At 39.6% G+C, this 25013-nt stretch overlaps 1 protein-coding gene across 10 annotated transcripts in view; it reads left to right on the forward strand.

The window, feature by feature from the left end:
* Positions 1-25013, forward strand: part of CADPS2 (calcium dependent secretion activator 2) — a 566401-nt gene that overhangs the window by 333304 nt on the left and 208084 nt on the right. For all 10 annotated transcript variants that reach the window (XM_073652053.1, XM_073652046.1, XM_073652044.1 and 7 more), the window contains 2 exons: positions 15360-15463; positions 19285-19441. In XM_073652053.1, coding sequence (XP_073508154.1) covers positions 15360-15463; positions 19285-19441 — 261 coding nt within the window. The remainder of the gene's footprint in view (positions 1-15359; positions 15464-19284; positions 19442-25013) is intronic.

Here is a 25013-nt window from a genome sequence, read left to right on the forward strand (position 1 = left end):
AGGTAGATACGGAGGCAGGGAAACGGGACAAGCAGGACCAGATACACACAAGGTACTTGCAATGAAGTAGCGAGTGGACACAAAACTCACAAACAGAAGTACAGAGACGAGTTGGAGTTAGGTGCAGGTTCAGACACTGCAGGAAAAGGAAAGGATCAGACATAGAGACAAACAGGTAACCAAAAGATAGACACATCCACCAAATATAATAATAAAATTTATCACTTTTATTCAATACTTGATAATAAAAACATAGTAAAAACACACAAAAATAGTAACAAAAGGGAAAGGTGATAAAGACACTCACATACAGAGAACACTTAGGGTAAAATATTATAAACCTATTAATTGGACAGGTATCACATGCGAAAAAATCAAATGTATCTTACGTGTATACATCCACAAAAAAGTGCACTGTGCTATTGCATAAAGAGTAAATATATAAATAAATAGATATAAATATAATTATCATCATATTCATAATAAATAAATCCAAGTGGATAAATAATGAATCAATATAACTATATGTATAAACATATTAAGGTTATTGCACTAAGATAGTAAAACTTGCAAGGTGAAAGGTAAATAGAGAAATAGGTACTAACCCAAAAGTATATAGTGTCTCATGTGTGAGTCCTGCATCCAACGCGAGTTTCGCTGTCGCTTTCTCAAGGATACTGAGGTGGGTTAAGCAAGGGTATATATATATATATATATCCACAGAAATAAGTGTGGCCAGGTGGAACGGGGAGGAGAGAGTCAAACCATGCATGGTAATGTCCGGCACAGCATTCCCCCGACGGGCGCGTCTCATAGGAGCGCGGCCGCCCAGGAAGACGATAAACCGGAGTGCGTTCCACAGTGTCTTTATCACCTTTCCCTTTTGTTACTATTTTTGTGTTTTTACCATGTTTTTATTATCAAGTATTGAATAAAAGTGATACATTTTATTATTATATTTGGTGGATGTGTCTATCTTTTGGTTACTTGTTTGGTATTGACACAATCATCGTATTTACTTATATGTATTTGTTGTGATAGAGACAAACAGGTAAGGGGCTAGGACACAGTTCAGACAGGAACTGAACCTGGAACAAGATACAGGAACGAGCCTGGGTACTCGGCCCCCAGGATGGCGGAAACAAACTAGAAGTCACAGATACAGGTAATGGGCCTGGGTATTCAGCCCCCAGGGTGGCAGAAACAGACAAGATACAGGACAGGACCTGTCAACTAAGTTGCACAGAACACACTGAAAGAAAGCGTTGTTCAGGCACCTCCTACTGGGTGGAGGGGGTTTAAGTATCCAGTGACTCAAAGCAATAGGCTGGGGACTCATTAGGACTGCGCACACTGTAACTTTAAGAATCCGGAAGTAACAGGGCCGTGGCCCTAAGCAATCAGACAAGAGACATGCACACAGCAAGTAATGGAGCAAAGTGTGCTGCCTGTACTGATAGGTAAGTTGGCGGTCCTGCATGGTGGGAGATGGTAAGCCATGCCAGCACACCACCAGGGATGTTACACAGTATTCTGTATGGAACAATATATTGGGTCCATTATTCTGTACGGAGCATTATATGGGGTCAAGTGTTCAGTATGGAGCATTATATGGGGCCTATTATTCTATATGGAGCATTATAAGGGGTCCAATATTCTGTATGGAACATTATATGAGGTCCAGTATTCTGTATGGAGCATTATGAGGTCCAGTATTCTGTATGGAGCATTATATGAGGTTCAGTATTCTGTATGGAGCATTATATGAGGTTCAGTATTCTGTATGGAGCATTATATGGGGTCCAGTATTCTGTATGGAGCATTGTATGGGGTCCAGTATTCTGTATGGAGCATTATATGGGGTCCAGTATTCTGTATGGAGCATCATATGGGGTCCAGTATTCTGTATGGAGCATTATATGGGGTCCAGTATTGTGTATGGAACATTATATGGTGCCCATTTTCTATGGAGCATTATATGGGGCCCATTCTGTATGGAGCATTATTTGGGAACATTCTGTATGGAGCATTATATGGGGCTCATTCTGCATGGAGCATTATATGGGGCTCATTCTGCATGGAGAATTATATGGGGCTCATTCTGCATGGAGAATTATATGGGGCTCATTCTGCATGGAGAATTATATGGGGCTCATTCTGTATGGAGAATTATATGGAGCATTATATGGGGCCCATTTTCTATGGAGCATTATATGGGCCCATTCCCTATGGAGCATTATATGGGGCCCATTCCCTATGGAGCATTATATGGGGTCCAATCTCTATGGAGCATTATATGGGATCCAGTATTCTGTATGGAGCAATATATGGGGTCCATTAATCTGTATGTAGCATTATATGAGGCCCATTATTCTGTCTGGAGCAATATATGAGGTCCATTATTCTGTATGGAGCAATACAGTTGAAACCAGAAGTTTACATACACTATATAAATAGACACATATGCATGTTTTTCTCAATATCTGACTTGAAATCAGAATAAACCTTTCCTGTTTTAGGTCAATTAGGATTACCATAATTTTTAGTATTTGCCAAATGCCAAAATAATGAGAGAAAATGTTTTAAGGCATTTTATTACTTACTTCAAAGTCAAAACTTTCCAAACATTTCATTAATATTTGTACCATTGCCCTTAAACTGAATGACTTGGGTCAAATGTTTGGATATCCTTCCACAAGCTTCTCACAATAGTTGGAATTTGGGCCCATTCCTCCTGACAAAACTGGTGTAACTGATCCAGGTTTGTAGGTCGCTTTGCTCGCACCTGCCTTTTCAGCTTTGCCCATAAATTTTCAATAGGCTTTGTGATGGACACTCCAAAACATTGACTTTGTTATCCTTAAGCCGCTTTGTTACCATTTTGGCAGTATGCGTCGGGTCATTATCCATTTGGAAGACCCATTTTAGCACAAGCTTTAACTTCCTGGCTGATGTCCTGAGATGTTGCTTCAGTATTGCCACATAATCTTCTTTTCTCATGATGCCATCTATTTTGTGAAGTGCACCAGTCCCTCCTGCCGAAAAACAACCCACAACATGATGCTGCCACCCCTGTGTTTCACAGTTGGGATGGTGTTCTTAGGCTTCCAAGCTTCTCCCTTTTTCCTCCAAACGTAACGATGGTCATTATGCCCACAAAGTTAAATTTTAGTCTCATCAGACCACAGGTCATGTCTCCAAAATGACTGTCTTTGTTCCTGTGTTCATTTGCAAACATTAATCTGGCTTTTTTATGTTTCTTTTGGAGTAATGGCTTCTTTCTGGCAGATTGGCCTTTTAGCTCATGTTGATACAGTACTTGTTTCACTGTGGATATTGACACAATCTTATCAGCTTCCTCCATCATCTTCACAAGGTCTTTTGCTTTGTCCTTGGGTTGATATGCACATGTCGGAACAAAGCACATTCATCTCTGGTACACAGAACCCATCTCCATCCTGAGCAGTATTATGGCTGGACATTCCCATCTTGTTTGTACTTGCGTATAATTGTTTGTATAGATAAACGAGGCACCTTCAGGTATCTTGAAATTGTACCCAAGGATGAGTCAGACTTGTGCAAGTCCACAATTCTCTTCCTGATATCTATGGCTGATTTCTTTAGACTTTCCTATCATGCTACATAAAGAAGCAGTGTGTTTCAGGTGTGCATTAAAATACATCTACAGGTGTGTGTCTAACTCAGATGTTGCCAAAAAATCAGAAGCTTCCATACACATGACATCATCATATGGGCAGTACAGAATTGTTTAAAGGCATAGTAATCTTAGTGTATGTAAACTTTTGACTTTGCAGTAAGTAATAAAAAATACCTTAAAACATTCTCTCTCTCTCTCATTATTCTGTCATTTGGAAAATATTAAAAATTATGGTAAACCTAAACCGGGAAAGATTTATTCTGATTTCAAGTCAGATATTGAGAAAAACAGGCATATGTGTCTTTTTGTATAGTGTATGTAAACTTCTGGTTTCAACTGTATATGGGGCTCATTATACTGTATGCCGCAAAATATGGGGTCCATAATACTGTATGGAGGACTGTACTATCCGGTGTAAAATGAAAACTTTTTAATCCCCCCCAGCGCATGTACTGTGCTCTGCGAGGTTTCTGAGCTATTGTAGAATTTACAATAGATGTCACTCATGTAATGAAAGAAGTGAAATCTTTGGCATTGTACTATACCTATATTTCTCTACCGTATCTGTGCATCATGAATCGTGGTATGTGTTAAAGGGGCCCACTGAGACTTATGGCCAGGGCCCACAAAAACTTGGAGCTTACCCTGGGCCTACATGTCAGAAAACCGCCAAACAAGACCCCATTTTAATAACTGCGAACTCAAGGTATTCAAAGCCACAATGTGGAATTAAAAAAAAATGTATTTGGTTCCACAGAAATGTTACTTCAGAGCCAAGGCTTTTTTATGTTTCTACAATTTTTTTTTTACTTAGTTAAATCTCCTCAGAGGGATTATCACTTGTCTAATAAGCCATCTAATACTCAACAATGCTTATGCATTGCAAGGCATTGGACCTGGCAGTGTTACACTTACAGTAGAGGAGAGCTGTTAAATCTTGCTAATGGCAGAGCCTAGTAAGCCATTGCGTAGGAGAAATAAAACATCTAGCATCCGCTGAGGTTATGTCACTGACTTGATTTATGATGAGCTCACAGAACTGGAGATGCGGCAGAAATACTCGCTCCTGTGATAAAAACAGGCAAAGAAATGTGTTACTTGAGAAAGTAGCAACTGTGAGCCCTAGCTGTTTCATCTGTATACTCAATGTATCAAAAGTGACATGACCATGAACTGGAGCAGTTCTGCATGGTCAGACACAGCCATTACACAGTACATATCAGGGCCACATTTATAAGATTATCTCCGCACAGGAACATTTTTTTAACCTACCCAATTGTGGAATTATTATTCCAAGATCTATTAATTAAAATGTACTAGGTTCATAAGACAAACCCTTTCATATAATAAATCCGCATAGTTATGAACTGATACCAAATTGAAAAAAATAAGTAAGCAAAAAAATTCCCCAAAAGTTGTCCATATCCTTTAAAGAAGCACTCCAGCAATATTTTTTTGCACATCTAATTCTTACCATCATTATTATTTCTGTTTCAATTGCTTTATCCTATCTTAGTTACGTCTAAACACCCACCTTCATTATAGGATATTGGGTCTTGTGATCTCCAGTCTGACAACCAGTTCAGTACATGCATTTATGTGTACACAGCAAGTCAGTCTCGGACTTCATGTGAACCACAGGATGATGATATCATTTATCAAATCCGTCCTGACAGCTCTCAGACTCCTCCGCACTCCTTGTTCACTCTGTATGTCATCCTGTGCATCTAAAGATATTGGTAAAGACATATCTAAAAGAAAATCTGTCTTTGCTGCCCATGCAAACAATCATAGTGAAGTTTTTATTTTTTATTTCGCTCTTTAAAAATGAAAGCTGCATTATGATTAGTTGGGCAGTAAATACAGTTTCTTTTAAGCAGTTCATGAATTTGGCCTTTTACTTCTTCTTTATCTGAGAGGCCAGTGATATATTTGATGAATCAGGCTGGGGCTGCATTAGAGGACACCCTGATTCTAGCCAGTATACATTAGAGGGCAACAGCTCTATGTCGCTGATTTATAATTGGCTGCTATTAGATAATCACAAGAGCATTGTGATGAGACTCGGGCAACATGGTAAATGTAGGGGTAGAAAAAAATCAAAATGGAACTAATCCAGACATGGCACATCACTTAAAACAAGTCTCAGAAGAAAAGTCTGCTGCCATCACGGTTCCGCTGAATTCCCTGTGCGGGTGGGGAGTCATGTGACCACATTTAAAAATGGAATCTGTCAGCAGGTTTTTGCTATGTAATCGGAAGACAGCATGAGGTAGGGATTAAAACAGAGATTTCAGCAATGCCTCTCATCAAGCTCAGTGGTATTGTTTGCTTGAAATGATTGTGATAGCACCAGGAGCTTATCATTGCTGGGACACAGCAGTACGTGCATTCTAGTCCAACACTCCCCCTCCTGTGATAGGCACCTCAGTGTCTATGGACAGAGCCTGGTGTGGGGGCGGGCTCAACGCTGCTGTATTGCTAAATCTAAAAATACTGATTGTATCAAAACGGCTGCACCCAGTAAACTAAAAGACGCATCGTTGGATTTAGCTTCTCTTTGCCTACATCAGGCTGCTCTCAGGTGAGGTAGCAAAACCTTCTGACAGATTCCCTTTAAGCGAATTGTATACTTGCGGCCAAGTGCCTACTAGTATCTCCTGGCTTTTGTCAATAAAAAGAACTTAGATAAGCCGGATGAGACTAGTCAGCAAATTCAGATATGTAAATCGCTTACTTGCAGTCACATAACTGCTCACCCACACTAGGAATACCCCGGAATCGTGATAGTATGCGTATCACACTTTGTCGTGATTCTGCAGTCTCATAGTGTAACGATTCCACCCCTCAGTGTGTCTGGGATGCAGTTATTGATGGCTCAGCCGTCCAATCTGGTACAGGGGTGTGCTGAAGCAGTCAGTGTTTTGATTGACAGCTCGGCCGTCCAGTCTGAGACTTGGAGGTGCTAGGCTGTCTCCAGGTGTTTGCCTGGCTACTTACCAGGGCTGTTAGTCCCAGACCTCTGCCAGATGTAGCTTCAGCTAAGTGTGGTTGGTTTTCTCTTTGCCTAGTGTTTCGTTGCCTGACCTTGGACCTCGCTCTGACCCTCCGTAGGTTTAACCCCTTTGTTCTGATCCACTATCCTCCTGGTATTTTGACCTCGGACCTTTACCTGACTACGCCTCTGTCTCTTCCCTTTGTTTATAACATGTACCCTCCTGGTTTTTGACCTGGGACTAGATGGCTATCCCAACTCACGGTCTGTCTGTGAGAAGTGACTCACTCACACAGTGCGTCACACACAGTGACTGAAGAGTTGAAACTGGACAAATCCTTTAATAATGGCATATGCTGAATTATGTAAGCAAAAATTCTGAAATTCTTTAATATACACATTTTTTAATAAATAGCAGATGCTTTGAAAGTATGAAATTTGATTGTATAAAATTTTTTAGTTGGAACTTCATAATAAAAGTAGTTTGCTATTGAAAACCTTTTCTTTACAAAACTAGAATTATGAAAGTAGAGAGAAATTCATGGCATTTAGAATTTTAATTTGCTAATGTGTAAAAAAAATATTTACATTTGAAGAATTTAAACACATCTGCAATAATTAATAGGGTATTTCTCAAAGCCCAACTAATCTATTGGTAGAAATGTGTTCTCATGCTACCAAGTAAACAAGTCAATGATACCTGTTTCTGCTCTGCCACTTAGTCACCTAAGCCATAGCATTCTAGTCATGTGTGTGGTCTGGAAATGTGCTTGTTCATTTGTGTTGAAACTCAGCTCTCACTTGTCCAAGTTCACTGCAATTGATGCTGTACTACTTGAATTGTACTGCCTTTAGTGAAATGATGGCGTGTACGTCACCTCAATGAAAGATACTTAGCTGTTATTATTTGTTAGGCCTCATTCACACATCTGTGTTTACACGTTTGTGAAAAAAGGGGTATTGTGTATTATCAGTGTTGTGCATTATCGTGTCATCCATGTGTATGAATAAATTACAAAGCTTCTCCTTTCCTTTGCAATGTTAAATACAAACAGCACATGGATTGTATACTAATGCCAACCATGTGCTGTACATGTTTTTCACAGATCCATATATTTGTTTTGGCCATTTTCCTCCATACTGAAAAAAATGGACATGTCCCTGTGAATTTTACACAGACACAAGGTCCTTGAAAAAACAGAATAGCACCATAGATTATATAGTGTTGTTCAGTATGTGTTGTATCCATGAAAAAAACGGTTACAACACATACATGCAAAACGGACATCTAAATGAGGCCTTAAAGAAAGCCATCTCTGCTTTCACTTGGTACAGAACATGAGCTGCTGCAGCAGCAATTACGTCGAGGGTCTTAACATGTCTTTCATGGCCCTTTGAGTCAATGATTTGAACGACGTTGATGCACTTATACACCTCCTCCAAATCCTCCTCAATGATCATCTCCCTCTCCCTAGCAGCAACAGGGCAAAACATTGTTTTACATTTCACACTGGATGTCTCCATTTCAAGTGATAATTACAGAAACATTGTGACTGCCATGTGTTTATGCGAAATAATATGTTAGAACAGCGCCGACGCTCCAGCTCGAGTCCCTGCTTCCTAAAGGGGCTGTGCTTCTGAAACTGTCCCCAGCCAATAGCTGGGAGACATTAGTTACTTAAGACACCCTCCCCAAATGGGAGGTGCCTTAGCAACATTTGTATCAAAGCATAGCTCTGTTATCTAGTTGTAAGGTCCCTGTACTTGTGCTTCCTGAACCCTGACCCTGTCCGTCAAACTGTTACTCGTTCCTGAGTCCATCCTGTCTCTACCTTGCCCTGTGCCTGACCCGCTGTGCCCGCACCTATACCGCTATCCTCATCTGTCCAGTCTGAACCTGTGATCCTGTACCCGAGTCCTTCCTGTGTTCCTGTACCTATCCTGCTTGTGCCTGATCCAGCATCTGTCTGTCAGCCGCATCCTTCCTGCTATCAAGTTACTGGCCAGTCCTGCTTCCCTGCCCTGCAGGGTAAGCTGCCGCGGCTTCGGGGTCTGTCCTGGAGCCGCACCCCGTCATCACATTTTGACGGGGATCCAAAACAGTGATGAGGGTTCATTAATCAGTGTTCTCTTCATTTTGAATTGCTGGCCAACCAGTTTTCATCAGATCGGGTGAAGGTGGCATTCCTCATGTCCCATCTAGGAGGAGAAGCCCTGGCATGGCTTAACTGCATGTGGGAGAGAGGAGACCTTATCTTGGATCTGTGGGCTTTCCGGGAGGCATTTCACAAGGTTTTTGACGAGCCAGGACAAGTTACCTCTGCCACCTTATCCCTCCTCAGACTGTGCCAAGCCAGTTTGTCTGTAAGCTAATACGCTGTCCAGTTCCGCACCCTGGCTTCTGAACTTGCCTGGAACAACAAGGCACTGGTAGCCACCTTCTGGGAGGGATTGTCCTGAAGGATCAAGGATAAGCTAGCAGGTTGAGACATTTCCACTACACTGGATGATCTAGTTTCCCTATCCATTCGAATTGACCTTCGGTTCCAGGAGCGCCACTGAATGAGAGCGCATGAAAGAAGACTGTTGTGTCTGGCTCCATCCCTCCAAAGGCTGCTTATTCCTCAGCCTTCCATGGCCGCAACCCCTCTTGAAGCTATACAGGGTAACAGCTTACAGCTGGCAGAGGAACCTCGGGAGCTCCAGCGAACCAAGGGCCTGTGCTTCTATTGTGGAGGCACAGGACTCCTCAACCGCTCTTGTCCCGTGAAGTCTGGAAACTCCCAAGCTTAGGACTAGTAGGAGAGGCGGCAAGAATAATCCTTCTCAGGCATTAATCCTGACCGTATCTGGGACGTATGGAGGTTCCCAATTCGTTGAGATGGCGTACCTGGATTCCGGGGTGACAGGGAATTTTATCCAGCGAGCAGTGGTAGACTGTACCTGAGTCCGTGCTGTGTTCCTGTACTTATCCTGCTCTTGCCTGATCCAGCATCTGTGTACCAGCCACATCATTCCTGCTATCCAGTTCCTGGCTGGTCCTGCTTCCCTGCCCTTTAGGGTCAGCTGCAGTGGCTCCGGGGACTGTCCTGGAGTGGCACCTGGCATCCACCTGGGTTCAAGTCTAACCACACCATCAGGGGCTTTAGTGAAGAAACAGGTAGTCACTTAGATAAGCCCCTCTGGCTCTCCCCAGACCTTGGCACAGTGGTTCCACAACCACATGCGTAACATAACATATGCTCACTGCATGGCACACGTCCTCAATTTAAATGTGCGCAAAAGGCAAACATTTTTTATAGACAGAAATACATATGCATCGATAACTTCTTTTACCATCAGCCTCATTTTTCTTCAAAACCAATGAATTTATGTGTTTGATTGAAAGCTTGAAAAAGGGTTGGACACAGAGCTACAAGACCTCAGTGTCACACACATCTTTTTAGGGCATCTGGAGGCCTTGCAATCATGTGTGATATATAGCAAATCGATCCGCCGCAAATGGAATTTTTTTCAAAGAATTCGAGCCTGACGAAATCGAATTTCAAAAATTGAATGATCTTTATATATAAACTTAAAATGATTTAAATACCATACCAGTGAACAATGTAGTATAAAATAGTATTCAATACTGCTCAGTAGTGAGTCAACATCAATGAATTGTCTCCCTTTTAATCTTACAATAGTAATGTATTAAAATTAACAATAGACATGTCAAGTTCTGGTGCTTTGTTTGTTTTACTCTTTTGTTTGTGACTAATTCAAATTAACTGCACAAGCTAGCAATTTAACCCCTTGCCTCCATGGCAATTTTTTGTTACATAAGCTTTTCTCTCTCCCTTTTCAAGATATTATATTTATATACTATAAATTATATTTATATACAATATTTTTTTTTAGTTTTCAGTCTACTTAGCTATCTGAAGGCTTATGTCTTGCGAGACAAATTGTACTTTTAACTGTTAGCATCTAAGTAAAATGTACTTAGAAAACGGGAATAAATAATCTAAGTGAGATGAAATCGTGACGAAAATGCAATTCTGCCATTGTTTTTTTGGGATTTGTTTTTATGGTGTTCAATGTATGGTAAAAATAACCTGGCAATATTTTTTTTACGTTGACTGAGCTATCTGAAGGCTTGTTTTTTGTGTGGCAAGCTAACACTTTTATCGATACCAATTTGGGGTACATATAATGCTGAGATTGGTTTTCATTGCATTTTTTTAGGTATGACTGGTGACCAAACACAATTTTGGTGTTTTGATTTTTTTTCTTCTCATCTACAGTATGGTTTGATTAATTGCATATGTCTATAGACCAGATTTTACAGATATGGCAATGCCAAATATGTTTATGATTTTTGTATTTCTTAATGAGGGAAAAGGGGAGTGATTAAAAAAAATGTATTTACTTTTTTTTTTTTTTTTTTTTTATATAAAAATGATTTTAAAACCTTTGTTTGTTTGTTTTTTTCCTTTTTTCCTTTCTTCTTCAGTCCCCTTATGGATTGGAATCTTTAGTTGTCTAATTTATGCTATATGCTGCAATACAATAGTATATACAAGTATATAGTGAAAATTACAATCTCCTATACTAGTGCTGGCGAACCTATGGCACGCAGGGGGGGCACGCGCGCCATCGCCGCAGCACTAATGGACTGGCCCGGCGGGTGAGTACTCGGAGCCCGCCGTCAGTCCCCACTTCAGCTAGATATGTGTTCTCTGACACACATCTAGCTGAAGTGTATTGCAGCGCACGAGTTGCCAAGCCCATGTGCCGCAATACACGCTGCTGGCCAAGCTGAGGCCAGCAGCTGACGTCAGCGTACACGCGGCTGGGTGCATGGCAGTGACGTCATGCTCCCCCATCGCTAGGACGCTGGAGTCAGCTGCTGGCTACAGGAGAGGACGCAGCACGGGAGAGGGAGGAAGAAGAGTAGGAGTGTTTATTATGTTTGTTTTTTTTTACTTTTTATATGAACAGCGGTGACAGCAGGATGGTGGGACAGCATATATACATGGAATGGGGGCCAGGGGGGGACAGCATATATACATGGAATTGGGGTCGGAACGGGAACAGCAATATATACATGGAATGAGGGGGAAACAGCATATATACATGGAATGGGGGGAACAGCATATATACATGGAATGGTGGGCAGGGAAACAGCATATATTCATGGAATGGGGGGGGAACAGCATATATACAGTACAGACCAAAAGTTTGGACACACCTTCTCATTTAAAGATTTTTCTGTATTTTCATGATTATGAAAATTGTACATTCACACTGAAGGCATCAAAACTAAGAATTAACACATGTGGAATTATATACTTAACTGAAAACAACTGAAAATATGTCTTATATTCTAGGTTCTTCAAAGTAGCCACCTTTTGCTTTGATGACTGCTTTGCACACTCTTGGCATTCTCTTGATGAGCTTCAAGAAGTACTCACCGGAAATGGTCTTCCAACAATCTTGAAAGAGTTCCCAGAGATGCTTAGCACTTGTTGGTCCTTTTGCCTTCACTCTGCGGTCCAGCTCACCCCAAACCATCTCGATTGGGTTCAGGTCTGGTGACTGTGGAGGCCAGGTCATCTGGCGTAGCACCCCATCACCCTCCCTCTTGGTCAAATAGCCCTTACACAGTCTGGAGGTGTGTTTGGGGTCATTGTCCTGTTGAAAAATAAATGATGGTCCAGCTAAACGCAAGCCATATGGAATAGCATGCCGCTGCAAGATGCTGTGGTAGCCATGCTGGTTCAGTATGCCTTCAATTTTGAATAAATCCCCAACAGTGTCACCAGCAAAGCACCCCCACACCATCACACCTCCTCCTCCATGCTTCACGATGGGAACCAGGCATGTAGAGTCCATCCGTTCACCTTTTCTGCTTTGCACAAAGACACGGTGGTTGGAACCAAAGATCTCAAAATTGGACTCATCAGACCAGAGCACAGATTTCCACTGGTCTAATGTCCAACCCCATTTATAAGGCAAGAAATCCCACTTATTAAACCTGACAGGGCACACCTGTGAAGTGAAAACCATTTCCGGTGACTACCTCTTGAAGCTCATCAAGAGAGTGCCAAGAGTGTGCAAAGCAGTGATCAAAGCAAAAGGTGGCTACTTTGAAGAACCTAGAATATAAGACATATTTTCAGTTGTTTCACACTTTTTTGTTAAGTATATAATTCCACATGTGCTAATTCATAGTTTTGATGCCTTCAGTGTGAATGTACAATTTTCATAGTCATGAAAATACAGAAAAATCTATAAATGAGAAGGTGTGTGCAAACGTTTGGTCTGTACTGTATATATATGGAATGGGGGGAAACAGCATATATACATGGATATGGGGAGCAGCATACAGCTCTGGCAAAAATTAAGAGACCACTGCACAGTTTTCTAAAAATCACCATCTCTACATGTCTGACAGCCATTCCATTCCAGTGTCAGTTGAATTCCAACCAAAGTACACCTCATTCTACTTAATGTGCTTCTGATTAGGTGATCACCTGAACCAAATCTTATGTAACGAGGGAAAGTATAAAAAACACTGCTGTGGTCTTCACAATCCTCTTACAATAGGACAAGCTGGATGGCAAAACAAGTGGTAGGAATAGCCCAAAAGTAATTTGAATGAAAAAAAGAACTTTTAACCATGCCAAAGAAGTTGAAAACAAAAGTCTTGAGTGAGGAAAAGAAGGGCTCAATTCGGCTTTACTAGCAGAGGGATACAGTGAGCGTCATGTTGCCTCCATCCTTAAAATTTCGAAGATGGCAGTCCATTACAACAAGGTCAAGCAGCTGACATTGGGGACAACAAAGCTACAGACCGGCAGAGGGCGAAAGCGACTCTTTACTGACCTCTTTTTCGAATGTCACTTAGCAACAGCAGGATGACATCAAGTGACCTACAAAAGTAAATAGCAAATGGCAGCTGTGGTGAAGTGCACGGCAAGAACAGTTCGTAACCAGCTCCTAGAGGCAGGCCTCAAGTCATGTAAAGCTAGAAAAAAGCCTTTAATCAATGAGAAGCAATGGGAGCCAGGTTGAAGTTTGCCAAAGACCATAAGAATTGGACCATAGAGGACTGGAGTAAGGTAATCTTCTCTGATGAGTCTAATTTTCAGCTTTGCCCAACACCTGGTTGTCTAATGGTTAGACGGAGACCTGGAGAGGCATTCAAGCCACAGTGTCTTGCACCCACTGTGAAATTTGGTGAAGGATCGGTGATTATCTGGGGATGCTGCAGCAAGGCTGGAATTGGGCAGGTTACTCTTTGGGAAGGACGTATGAATCAAGCCGCATACAAGGTTATCCTTCAAAAACACTTGCTTCCTTCTGCTAACGCAATGTTCCCCAGCTCTGAGGACTGTTTTTTCCAGCAGGACAATGCCCCATGCTACACAGCTAGGCCAATCAATGTGTGGATGAAGGAGCACCACATCAAGACCCTGTCATGACCGGCCCAATCTTCAGACCTGAACCCCATTGAAAACCTCTGGAATGTAATCAAGAGGAAGATGGATAGTCACAAGCCATCAAACTAAGAAGAACTGCTTACATTTTTGTGCCAGGAGTGGCATAAGGTCACCTAAAAGCAGTGTGAAAGACTGGTGGAAAGCATGACAAGATGCATGAAAGCTGTGATTAAAAATCATGGTTATTCCACCAAATATTGATTTCTGAACTCTTACGGAGTTAAAACATAAGTATTGTTGTTTCTAAATGAATACGAACTTGTTTTCTTTGCATTATTTGAGGTCTGAAAGCACTGTTTCTTTTTTATTATTTTGACGATTTCTCATTTGCTGCAAATAAATACAAAATTTTTAGCTTTGAATTTGAGACATGTTGTCAGTAGTTTATAAAATAAAACAACAATGTACATTTTACTCAAAAATATACCTATAAAGAGAAAAATCAGAGAAAATGACAATTTTGCTGTAGTCTTTTAATTTTTGCCAGAGCTGTATATACATGTATTCAGGAAGGGCTGCCATCTATACATGGATTGGGGGAGGGCGGCATATATACAAGGAATGGGGCACATACCAAGATGGGGATGAGCACATTCTTTATTTCTGCAGTCTCATATCCCTGTTCCTTTTTGTGGCTGCTCTATGCTACCCTTGCCTGCTCTCTGTATGCAGTTTTTTCTAAACTAAAACCTCAGTATTCAGGTTAATTTGCAGTGTTGGCACTTGGTGATAAATAAGTGGGTTTTGGATTGCAGTTTGAGCACTCGATCCGTAAAAGGTTCGCCATCACTGTCCTATACCTATACTCCACCTCATAGAAGTACTAAGTTGGCAGTAACTAGGGCTTTGATCAGGCCTACAGCTTACATAGTAACCCATTGTTGCCATGCGATTGCTCCATTTAAATGTCGCTGTCAGAGATTGGCAGCGCATTTAAATAGTTACCACCTGCAGTCAGACTTCGGCTCCAGATGCTGATGTAACATAGCCAGTATCTACTGTGCAGAAATATCTCAGCTCCTGACCTCCAAACATGGGCATCCGAACGCTGACCTACCTAATTAAAAAATGTCATGCCATTAAATTAAACATTGTAGGATATGTTTATAATTTCCCCCCTAAAGAATAAATTGTTTTAGATTTAATGAAAACAATAATACATTTAATACCAGTTTACTTAATACCAGAATTTTAGTAAACCTGTTCTTTCATTTTGCAGAGACTATGAGTCAAGAAGATCCTTCGAAGAAATTGCGTGATGTGCTTCATCTGGCTGAGCTGTGCATTGAGGTGCTGCAGCAAAATGAGGAGCATCACTCAGAGGTAATATAATCGTTATATTCATTTTTATGTATAATCAACTAAAAGAATGTTGTCTCTCTACAATATTTGCATGTTCTTTAAATTATTTTATGTACTTTTATTGAATAAATTGTTCCAATCTCTAGTAAATTGAGGACTTTAAAACATCTGGCTCAACTTGTGTTGCAAATAAAAAAAATGTATTTTTTATTTTATTTTTACCTTGCACCTGCCATGTGTGAATATGTTCTTGAAATTGTATTTGATATTACAGAAACATCTGTCTGTAAAATCTGAAAATAACTCCCAAGGGTATATGTGCTCCTCAAGAAAAATAAATCACTCCTAACATGTTTTAGTGTATGAAGAATAATTTAAGAAATTTTACATCAACTTATTAATGTTAAAGAAGATAGATCAACTGAACCTAAATACAGATTTACCTTTTACTAGAATTTATACAAAACGCGGTTTAAAGTGATTTGTCCTGACTGGCGAAGCCGCATGGCTGACCATTCATGATCACATGCCCTCGTGGTAATCTTATAGTAGTTCTTTCTTATTTCATGATTCTTTTTTCCTGCCTAATGTGTAATGTATTTTTCTTACTTTGCAACACTTTTTATGGATTTATCTAGGGGAAAGAGGTAAGTGTATGAAATCAAGGGTGCAATTATTTAAAAATCCCTTATGGGCATATTTTTCACTTCCTAGACATTTACAGATTGTAAAAAGAAGAGGGCATGCTACATAATAGTAGACATGGCCCTGTGCCAACTTGTTTTTAGATGTGTTGCTGCCATCAATTTCTAAATGAGTTAAGTTTTTAAAATGAAAAATGTCTAATTTTCTGCTTCTGACATGTGTTCTATGTTCTGTTGTGAATAAAATATGGCGGTAAGCGATTTCTAAATTATTGCATTCTTGTTTTCTTTATATTTTATACTGCATCCCAACTTTTTTTGAGTTAGGGTTGTAGTTGTGATGTAATACAATTAGAAATTGTTTTTAAATTAGTTTTTAGCTTCTCTTTTCCAATCATTCTTTAATTGAGTAAATTGTTCCAATCTCTAGTAAATTGAGGACTTTAAAACAACTGGCTCAACTTGTGTTGAAAAAATGTTGTTGTTTTTTTTAAATTCTCTTTCTACTATAAATTAAACTTATAGTGGTTGGCCATATTTTGGAACCTTTATTTTTACTTAAATGCATGTATTTTGGACTTGCCCTTGTTCAAAGTAGAGCGAGGCATAAGAAAAGGCTGCATTCTGTCACCATTTCTATTGAATTTATACGCCAAAGCTATTTTCAGGAAGACAGACTTGCCAAAAAAGGAGGAGTCAAAATTGCTGGACGAATTGGCAACAATCTTAAATATGCAGATTATTCAACATTGATAGCAACAAGCGTAGATTGAATGAAGGACTTATTACAGAGTGTCAAGATGGAAATCTCAAGCATGGGACTCCTACTTAATACAATGAAAACAAAGATGAAAACCCAATGGCTTGATACAATCAAGATAACGGCGGAGAAGGCACTGCTGCACCTATCTAGGCTTGCACAAGATCTTCCTACAGAGCATTCATCCATCAAGTCGCCATGGCTCGAGCTGAAGGCCCTTAATAATAATACTAATATAATAATAATTTTGAACTAAAAATATAATTTTTGCAATTGGGTTTCATTAGAAATCTTGCACCATTTTGCTTTCACTGGCTTTTTGTTTCCTGCACATTCTACTTTAATGTAGTCTGTGACCATAAATCAGCTGACTGTAGCTCAGAAAAGAACAAATAAAAGGAGATATACTCTTTCCTGATAGACTGTCAAAACAAGCTCACTAACGGATTCTTAGGTAAAGAGGTTGGCCACTTTCTTTTGTTAATGCAGCTTTCCTCACAGGAAAGTGACCAGTCAGCTTCTTCTAATTGTAAAACACCTTGTTTGAGAAAGCTGCTTATCTATTGGAGGAGGCTGCACTAACAAGAAAAAAATGGCCGACCTCTTTACCTACGAATCCATTAGCAAGCTCATTCTAACAGTCTAACATGAAAAGTTGTAATTCTTTTCTTCTTTGTATTTTTCTAACTTCTAGGCTGATTTATGGCCACAGACTAAATGAAAGTTGAATATGCAGGGAAAGAAGCTGCATGTAAAAGCTAAATGGAGCAAAATTTGTAATAAAACCCATTTGCAAAATTATTTTTAGCCCCAAATACATGCATTTAAGTAATAAAAAAATTGTCCCCAATGGTGGCCATCCCCTATAAGTCCCCCCATACACTTTAGATGGCTTGGCCAGTAGCTATCTCTCCCAACTCCTCGATACACAAGAGCGCTTTTTGTGTTGAGCACTCCTGTGTTCTCTATGAAAGAAACACTCACTACCAGAAAACTCCCATTTCGCCTAGTTCAGTCAACTTTAGTATAATGTGTATGGCTTTAAAGGGGATCTTTCAGTTGGATAAACCCTTCTAAACCATCTATATGGGCATGCAGGTAATAGTTTAATAAAATGATACCTTGATATCTGAAATCTGATGTCTTATTCAGGAGAAATCCACACTTTTCTTAATATGTAAAGGAACTGTTAAGATCTATGGTCAGGATATAAATCTCCTTGATAATCTGCCTCCAGAGCTTGTTTTAAATGAAAGGGAGTGTTACCTCTATGAGACAAGTAATGACTGATGGTCTGCTTTACTGATGTACATGTCTCAATTTGGTAATTCCACTTTTCATTTAAAATAGGCTCTGGAGGCAGACTCACAGGGCGATCTATGTCTGGCCCATAGATCTTAACAGCTCATTTACATATTAGGAAAAATGTGGATTTCTCTAGAAAAAGACATCTGATCGCAGATATCAAGGTATCATTTTATTGAGCTTCCTATTACCTACATGCCCGTATAGATCACTTAGGAGGGTTGATCCTACTTACAGATTCCCTTTAAACTCTATAGTCATTGTCTGCTATTTCACATTTAGATCGGGGTTCATGCATCTTACTCATCAGTAAACATGTTTATTTTGCTATTTCAATATCCCCCGCTACATTACATTTGTCAGTATTGTATTGTTTCTTGATACTTGTATAGATACTCCCTCTGCTATACCTGAAATGAGGTCATTAGTCCAGCACTGTTATTGAAGAATATAGTATAAGTGATCAAGCGACCACAGGTTCAAGTCTCCGTAAAGAGATTAAAACACAAAGGAAAAGACAAACAAAATGTTTTTAAAAATATAAAAGCTTGAATCAACCCCTTTACCAACATTAAAATTATATAAATTGAAAAAAAATAAACAATACACGCATAATATTGCTGTCCAAAATATCAAAATGTAAAATTAACTCAATCAATAAACATACGGTAATGAGAAAATAAATCAAAATTCCAGAACATTGGCGACACGAAAACCTATACAAGTTTAGTACCATTGTAATTATAGTGACCTGGAGAATCAGGTTTACAAGTAATTTTTGCCAAACAGTGAAAACTGTAAATTAAAAAAAAATCCTTTTTTCTGCAATTTCAGTACATCAAATGGTAAATTGAGTGGTGCCATTCAAAACTACAACTCTTCTTGCAAATGCCAAGCCATCATGTTAGTGTCAATAAAGATAAAAACCTACTAATGAGACCTACTTATACTAAATAAAATTGTACAGTTCTTTCATCCTTTAATTTTCATTAAAATGTTATGCTTTCATGTAGCGTTGGGCCACTGTAAGAGTAATCCTTAATATTGTATAAACATGTAAGTTGTAATGAACACACCTTTAAATTCTTGGACCGCTCTTCCATCTTAGACTTGCCATGTTTCTTTGAACATAGGCGTTTTCCTGGTGGCCAGATCTGATTGCAGAGCATGCTGAGATATTTTGGTCCCTCTTCTCAGTTGATATGAACTCTGCACTAGAAGCACAGCCACAAGACTCTTGGGAAAGCTTCCCTCTTTTCCAGCTGCTGAATAACTTTCTCAGGACTGACTGTAAGTATCGTAATTAGTGTTATAATAACTTAAGATTTGGATATACTGTAGGGGATGTGTGTGAAATAAAAACTCTCAATTCTAGTAACTATACTGTTTTTTGTTGCTCAACTGTGCTACATAAATCACAATTTCTTACATAGATATTATGATTTCAATGTGTTCGTAGCAAAAAAAAAATGATTGGGGAAGATTTATAAAAACTAGTGCAAAGAATTAGTGGACATTCCAGTCCTTTTATTTCAGAGACTCTCTTAAAAACAAAGAATCATTAATATCAGTTGGTATGGTATCAACTCCACTTTTCCTTTGCACTAGCTTTTTTAGGACACTCCTTAATATTTTTTTTATATGTATTCATTTATTGTGGCTTTCCAGATCTTTGCCAGAAGTTTTTGAAACTATGTATATTATCTTATTGGAGAAATGTGTTTTTTCTTCAAATATGACCCTTGACACCTGAACTGATCATTCACAGCTCAGTCATTCAGTATTTAGACTTAGAGTTGCCTATGAAAGTCTTTGGAAAGGAGAAGGGGAGGAGGATTGAAGGAGCACAGAGAGACAAAGATAGTGCTGCTTTCTAGTAAGAGTATTATCTCACCTAGTGTTGGATTCACAGCTACACTGCTCAGTGCTATTGTATAATTCCCTCCATTCTGTTGCTACTGCTTCAGAACATGTGCTTCATAAAGCCAGGAGAGCAGCAATCCGTTGAGGTTTCTCTGTAGTGTGTATGAGCTTGTAGCTAGCCTTCACCCACTAGTTTAGAGAAAACTTAAAATTAGAGCAAGAATATGTAGAGGGGAAACTTGTTGAAAAACATGCTCATGACAAGTCATATAGCGTTTTTCGTCATGTATACATATCACCTATTCTGAAAAGTTACTTAAGATGCCAGGTACACTTTAAGAACTATTTGTTTCTTTCCTTTACACTGGATAAAAATCTGTCCCGATCATGTGATGAACATATAAGAAGGCAAAGCTTTAATCATTATACCATAACTCTTCATGAGTTAAGCACCTGTGGGTCCTTGACATGACCCGAAAAGTAAAATATCCATTGACAGTAAAATATGATTGCCCCCATTAAAAGGCTGCAATGTACACATAGTAAGGCACGCGCGTCGGATTTTGTGGACTCTGTGGGATTGATAGGTATTACATTTATTCATTATGACACTTAGACCCATATGATATTTTGAGCCACATGTGTAGGCTGATAGGTACTACTATAATCGCTCTCTAACCACAGTGCTCGATATATATACCTAGTATGTGCCTTACTATGTGTACATATATAGCGTACTACTATAATTGTTATTTGTGAGTGCCCTCAAACCCATGTGGGTTAAATATCTATAGCACTATGCATTTTGCTGCACTCTTACATTCAATTTGAGCAATATAAGATTGGTGACTTTAATGGTGTACCCTATTTATTGAGATCAGTGTCCTTTTGACATTTCACCTGTTGACCACGGATGTCCACAACACCTGGGTATTTTCTTCCTCTATTTATTATTGTTTTGGTGTTTTTAACTTCTCTAATAAAATGAACAATATTTTTATCATATCTGACTGGGTGTCACATTTATAGGTATGTTTCGAATAATACAAGTTAATAAACTTGACCTAGAACTCTTAATATATGATATATGTGCCCTCACCACTTTTAGTAAGAATCTGTTATGGACACCTGGGATTTATCTCTTGACAAATCTGTCTATACTATCAAATATCATTAAACAGTAGTTTTAAAGTACATTCTGAAAAATGCCACATAAAAAAATAATAACGTTGCACAGAACGAAGCAAACAATGGGAATGGTATCCAATGAGATAATCTATCCATAGTTGGCCATATCCAAATGCAGGTGAGAGAGACAGTGACTCCATGTCTAAAAATGGTCAGTCATATAAAACCTGTCCGCAGCATAATATTGGAGGGAGGACCCCACGTGTGATAGAAGATGAATACAGGTAATAGAGCATCATTCTATATATATATACATGAGGTAATAAGATAATTATTACTATGTGTCGTCAGTGATTGAGTCTGTGTGTGGCGGCGGCAGGAAGTGATCGCGGTGCTTGCGCATCCAAAAGCATAGAGCACCAAGCCTCGTTATGGATCAAACGATAGCGCATGCGCGAGAGGCCCAAGCCTCGTTATGGATCAAACGATAGCGCATGCGCGAGAGGCCCAAGCCTCGGTATGAAATGTCTATCACAGCGCATGCGCGGTACTACGATTCAACGCAGCGCCTGTGCTTTTGATATACAAACTTTGCCTTACTGTTACGGTGACAATTACTGCTCATGGTGCATGCATAATACGGAGGGTCATCATGTTCGCGTAACGATATACCCCCAACGCTTGCATGTTTGCTTTCTATATCATTGATCTAATACGTATGTGCATTCATAAATAGATATATATCGGGCATTAAAGCTAGTGTTCTATGCAAAGATGCTTGACTGATAGTTTTCATGAGCATGATACATAAAGTAATTTCCAAAAGCAAATACACATATTGTGCATGCACATTGTGAAACTAGTATTCAGTGCACAAGCTTTTATCACATACATTATGAACAAAAATTATAAAGTGATTCATAACAAAAGACATGTATGCATTGTGCAGGCTCATATATGTTTTTCTAGTTAGAAGTACATAATAGACAGTTTCTGAGTAATCACTTAGGATACTTCACATGAATAAATCCGTCCAGAGACATGGTGTTGAGTTCACAATTACTCCATAGTATTAAAGGTCATTAAATCAAGTTGTAACACATTGGAGGAGGTGCCAGATTTGTGCAAAAAGAGAGGACATAGGACATATTACATAGAATATATGAGTTAAATAAATCAAAATTATCAACCGTGACCTAAGACTTCTAAGGCTATGTAAGAAAGATGTGATCCCACCCTGTGGAAAAAAAGAAGAAAAAAAAATGTTCGTATTAGGCCATGTAAAAATATAAAAAATAAACATATATTTCGTTTTTTGTAGAACCCAGTGAAGAGTAATGCTTTGTTCAGTCCCTTAGGTGATAAACTGTCCAAGTTATATATCCATCTTGATTCTTGCCTGAGTAGTTAATCAGTCAAGCGTCCACCAGGGAGCAGTGATAGAAGATGGGTGAATGACACCAGCGCCGCACCCTGATGACCATTCATTTGAGGGTGTTGATAGAAGTTGTGAGGCGGCACTGCTGTCCCTCCCTTTGCTTCTATCACCGCCCCCTGATGATGTCTCAGTTCAAAGAAAGAGACAGCATTAATAAAAGCAGGGACTGCGGCGGTGGCCATTGAAGATGCGGGTGCCAGGGACAGAAGTGTTGCAGCTGCCATTGAAGCTGCCGTCACTACTTCATCACTCCCCTTTGAGACAGTACATCATTAGGGGATGTCAGTGGTAGCCAAGTGACTGCAGCATTACCCTCTGACATTCTGTTTCAAGAAGGGATGATGATGAAGTGACTGCACGGCCATCCTCCTGTGTTCTGTTTGAGACTCCCCCAAAACTAAATGTCACAACAAGTAAGTTAAAAAATCAGATCTAAATATTATCTGTATAGGGAGAATGGAAGGACATTTTAAAATCAATCAAATTACAAAAGTGGTTAGGGCTTAAAGATAAATATTTCTAAAAGGCATTATAGATATTGGACCACCCCTTTAATTCTATCTTTAAGTGCTATTTGCCAGTGAAATATTCAGCTTACTGTGAGACAGTTCTTTATCTTTGTAAACCCTGCAGCTATTGAGGTGCAGCAGTATCTGCTATCTTAGTTATGTGTACACCTTTATACATTCTAAATAAGAGTATTTTAACTGCTGCATTTAGCTTTATCATCCAGTGTCAATTACACATTTAAAAGTAATTTCATGCTGAATTGCCATCTAATACAATACAATTACCCATTAACACATACTGGTGCCTGCCAGCTAATGCCCTAGTTACTATTGCAACTGATAAATGTATGTCACAAAGTGAGGCCTCCAAATGACAAGGTCAAGGATAGCTGTATGTAGTAGGGGCTCACGGCAAGCACAATGTCAGAAGGTGATGGAATGAATTCTTGTCAAGTAAAGATTGCAGATGACAGCTAGGAGATATTCCTACACTCCTACAAGTGGAGGCAGGGTGTGATTTGCTGGCTGTAGAGTGATTTGGCAGCAGCCAGCTGTTCACAGAAATATCAACATCCAGGGGAGCTATCCAGCAGCTGAAATTGCTTTTTAGTTCTATTCCCCCAGGACCAAAGTTGGAGAAATTGGTATGGAGATGTATTTTCTTCTTGACGAAAAAATGAATGATTGGATTCCTAGTAATGTCATTTCTCTTTCGTTTGAGACCTAATCTTTATCATTAAATTAGTAACACATTATTAATGTTTCTAAAATCAACATTTAAAATGCAAATAGGCTTTTCAGAGAGGGAGAGGACTTGAATTCTCATGTCATCTATTGGATGTAGCAATCCTAAAAGTCAATCGACCCTTTAACGAGCCTTGCTGCATGACTTAGGATTAGAAGCCAAACAAGACACTCCATTTGCAGACACACGTTTCTGGATGTTTGTCCCTCATCATTGCAAAGTAAAGCAGGCGATATGATTTGGTTTGGGGAGTCTTGGGGAGAACTTTTCTCCTTGTGGAGAGTGCCAAGCTGGGGAAGGAAACTTATAGACCATGCGATCTTCTGGTAATTTAAATATGCTAGCAGCCTTTCCAGAGAGGAATAGACTAGAGACGTTAGGGCCACCTATTGAATTTAGCAAACCTAAAATATGTTTTTTAAATATCTATCCTTACACCCCAACCACTTTTGTAATTTGGTTTATTACACAATGCCCTACACTTTTGGCTATCTAGCTAATTTCTAAATGTGTTTTTTTAACTGTACTTCCTGTGATGTTTCGTTTGAGAGGAGTCTCAAACATGATGTCAGAGGAGGCTGGGACTGCACTCACTCCCCACAGCGTCCATTGCCCCTCCTGGAACAGGACATCACAGGGGGTGGCGGAGATAGAAGCAGGGAGCTAGCACAGCAGTCACATCTCCCACAGCAAACATCACCCAGGATCCAGGACATCTTAAAAGTGGGCAGCGATGCAAGAAACTAGTGAGTAACTGCAGTGCTGACCCCTGTGATGCCCAGGAGGGCGATTGACACTGTGGGGAGTGAGTGCAGCCCCAACCTCCTGTGACGTCACGTTTGAGACTTCTTACAAACAAAATGTCACAGTAAGTATAGTAAAAGAAAACACATTTAGGGATCAGCTAGATATGGAAAAGTGTAGGGTATTGCGTAATAAAGCAAATTACAGAAGTGGTTAGGGTGTAAAGATGGATATTTAGAAAATACATTTTACGTGCCAGACCACTTCTTTAGCTTTTAACAAGCTTTGCCACTTGACTTATAGGATAAGCCAAACCAGATGCTACATTTGCAGACACATGATTTGGCTAAGTGGGAGACCTCTGACTGGTGATGTAAGAAGGAATGTTTCTGCTTGCGGAGAGCGCCAAGCTGGCTTAAGGAAACCTATAGGCCA

This window comes from Phyllobates terribilis, unplaced genomic scaffold, assembly GCF_046119375.1.
Source record: "Phyllobates terribilis strain yellow unplaced genomic scaffold, ASM4611937v1 Scaffold_11__3_contigs__length_659146591, whole genome shotgun sequence".
Taxonomy (NCBI): Eukaryota; Metazoa; Chordata; class Amphibia; order Anura; family Dendrobatidae; genus Phyllobates; species Phyllobates terribilis.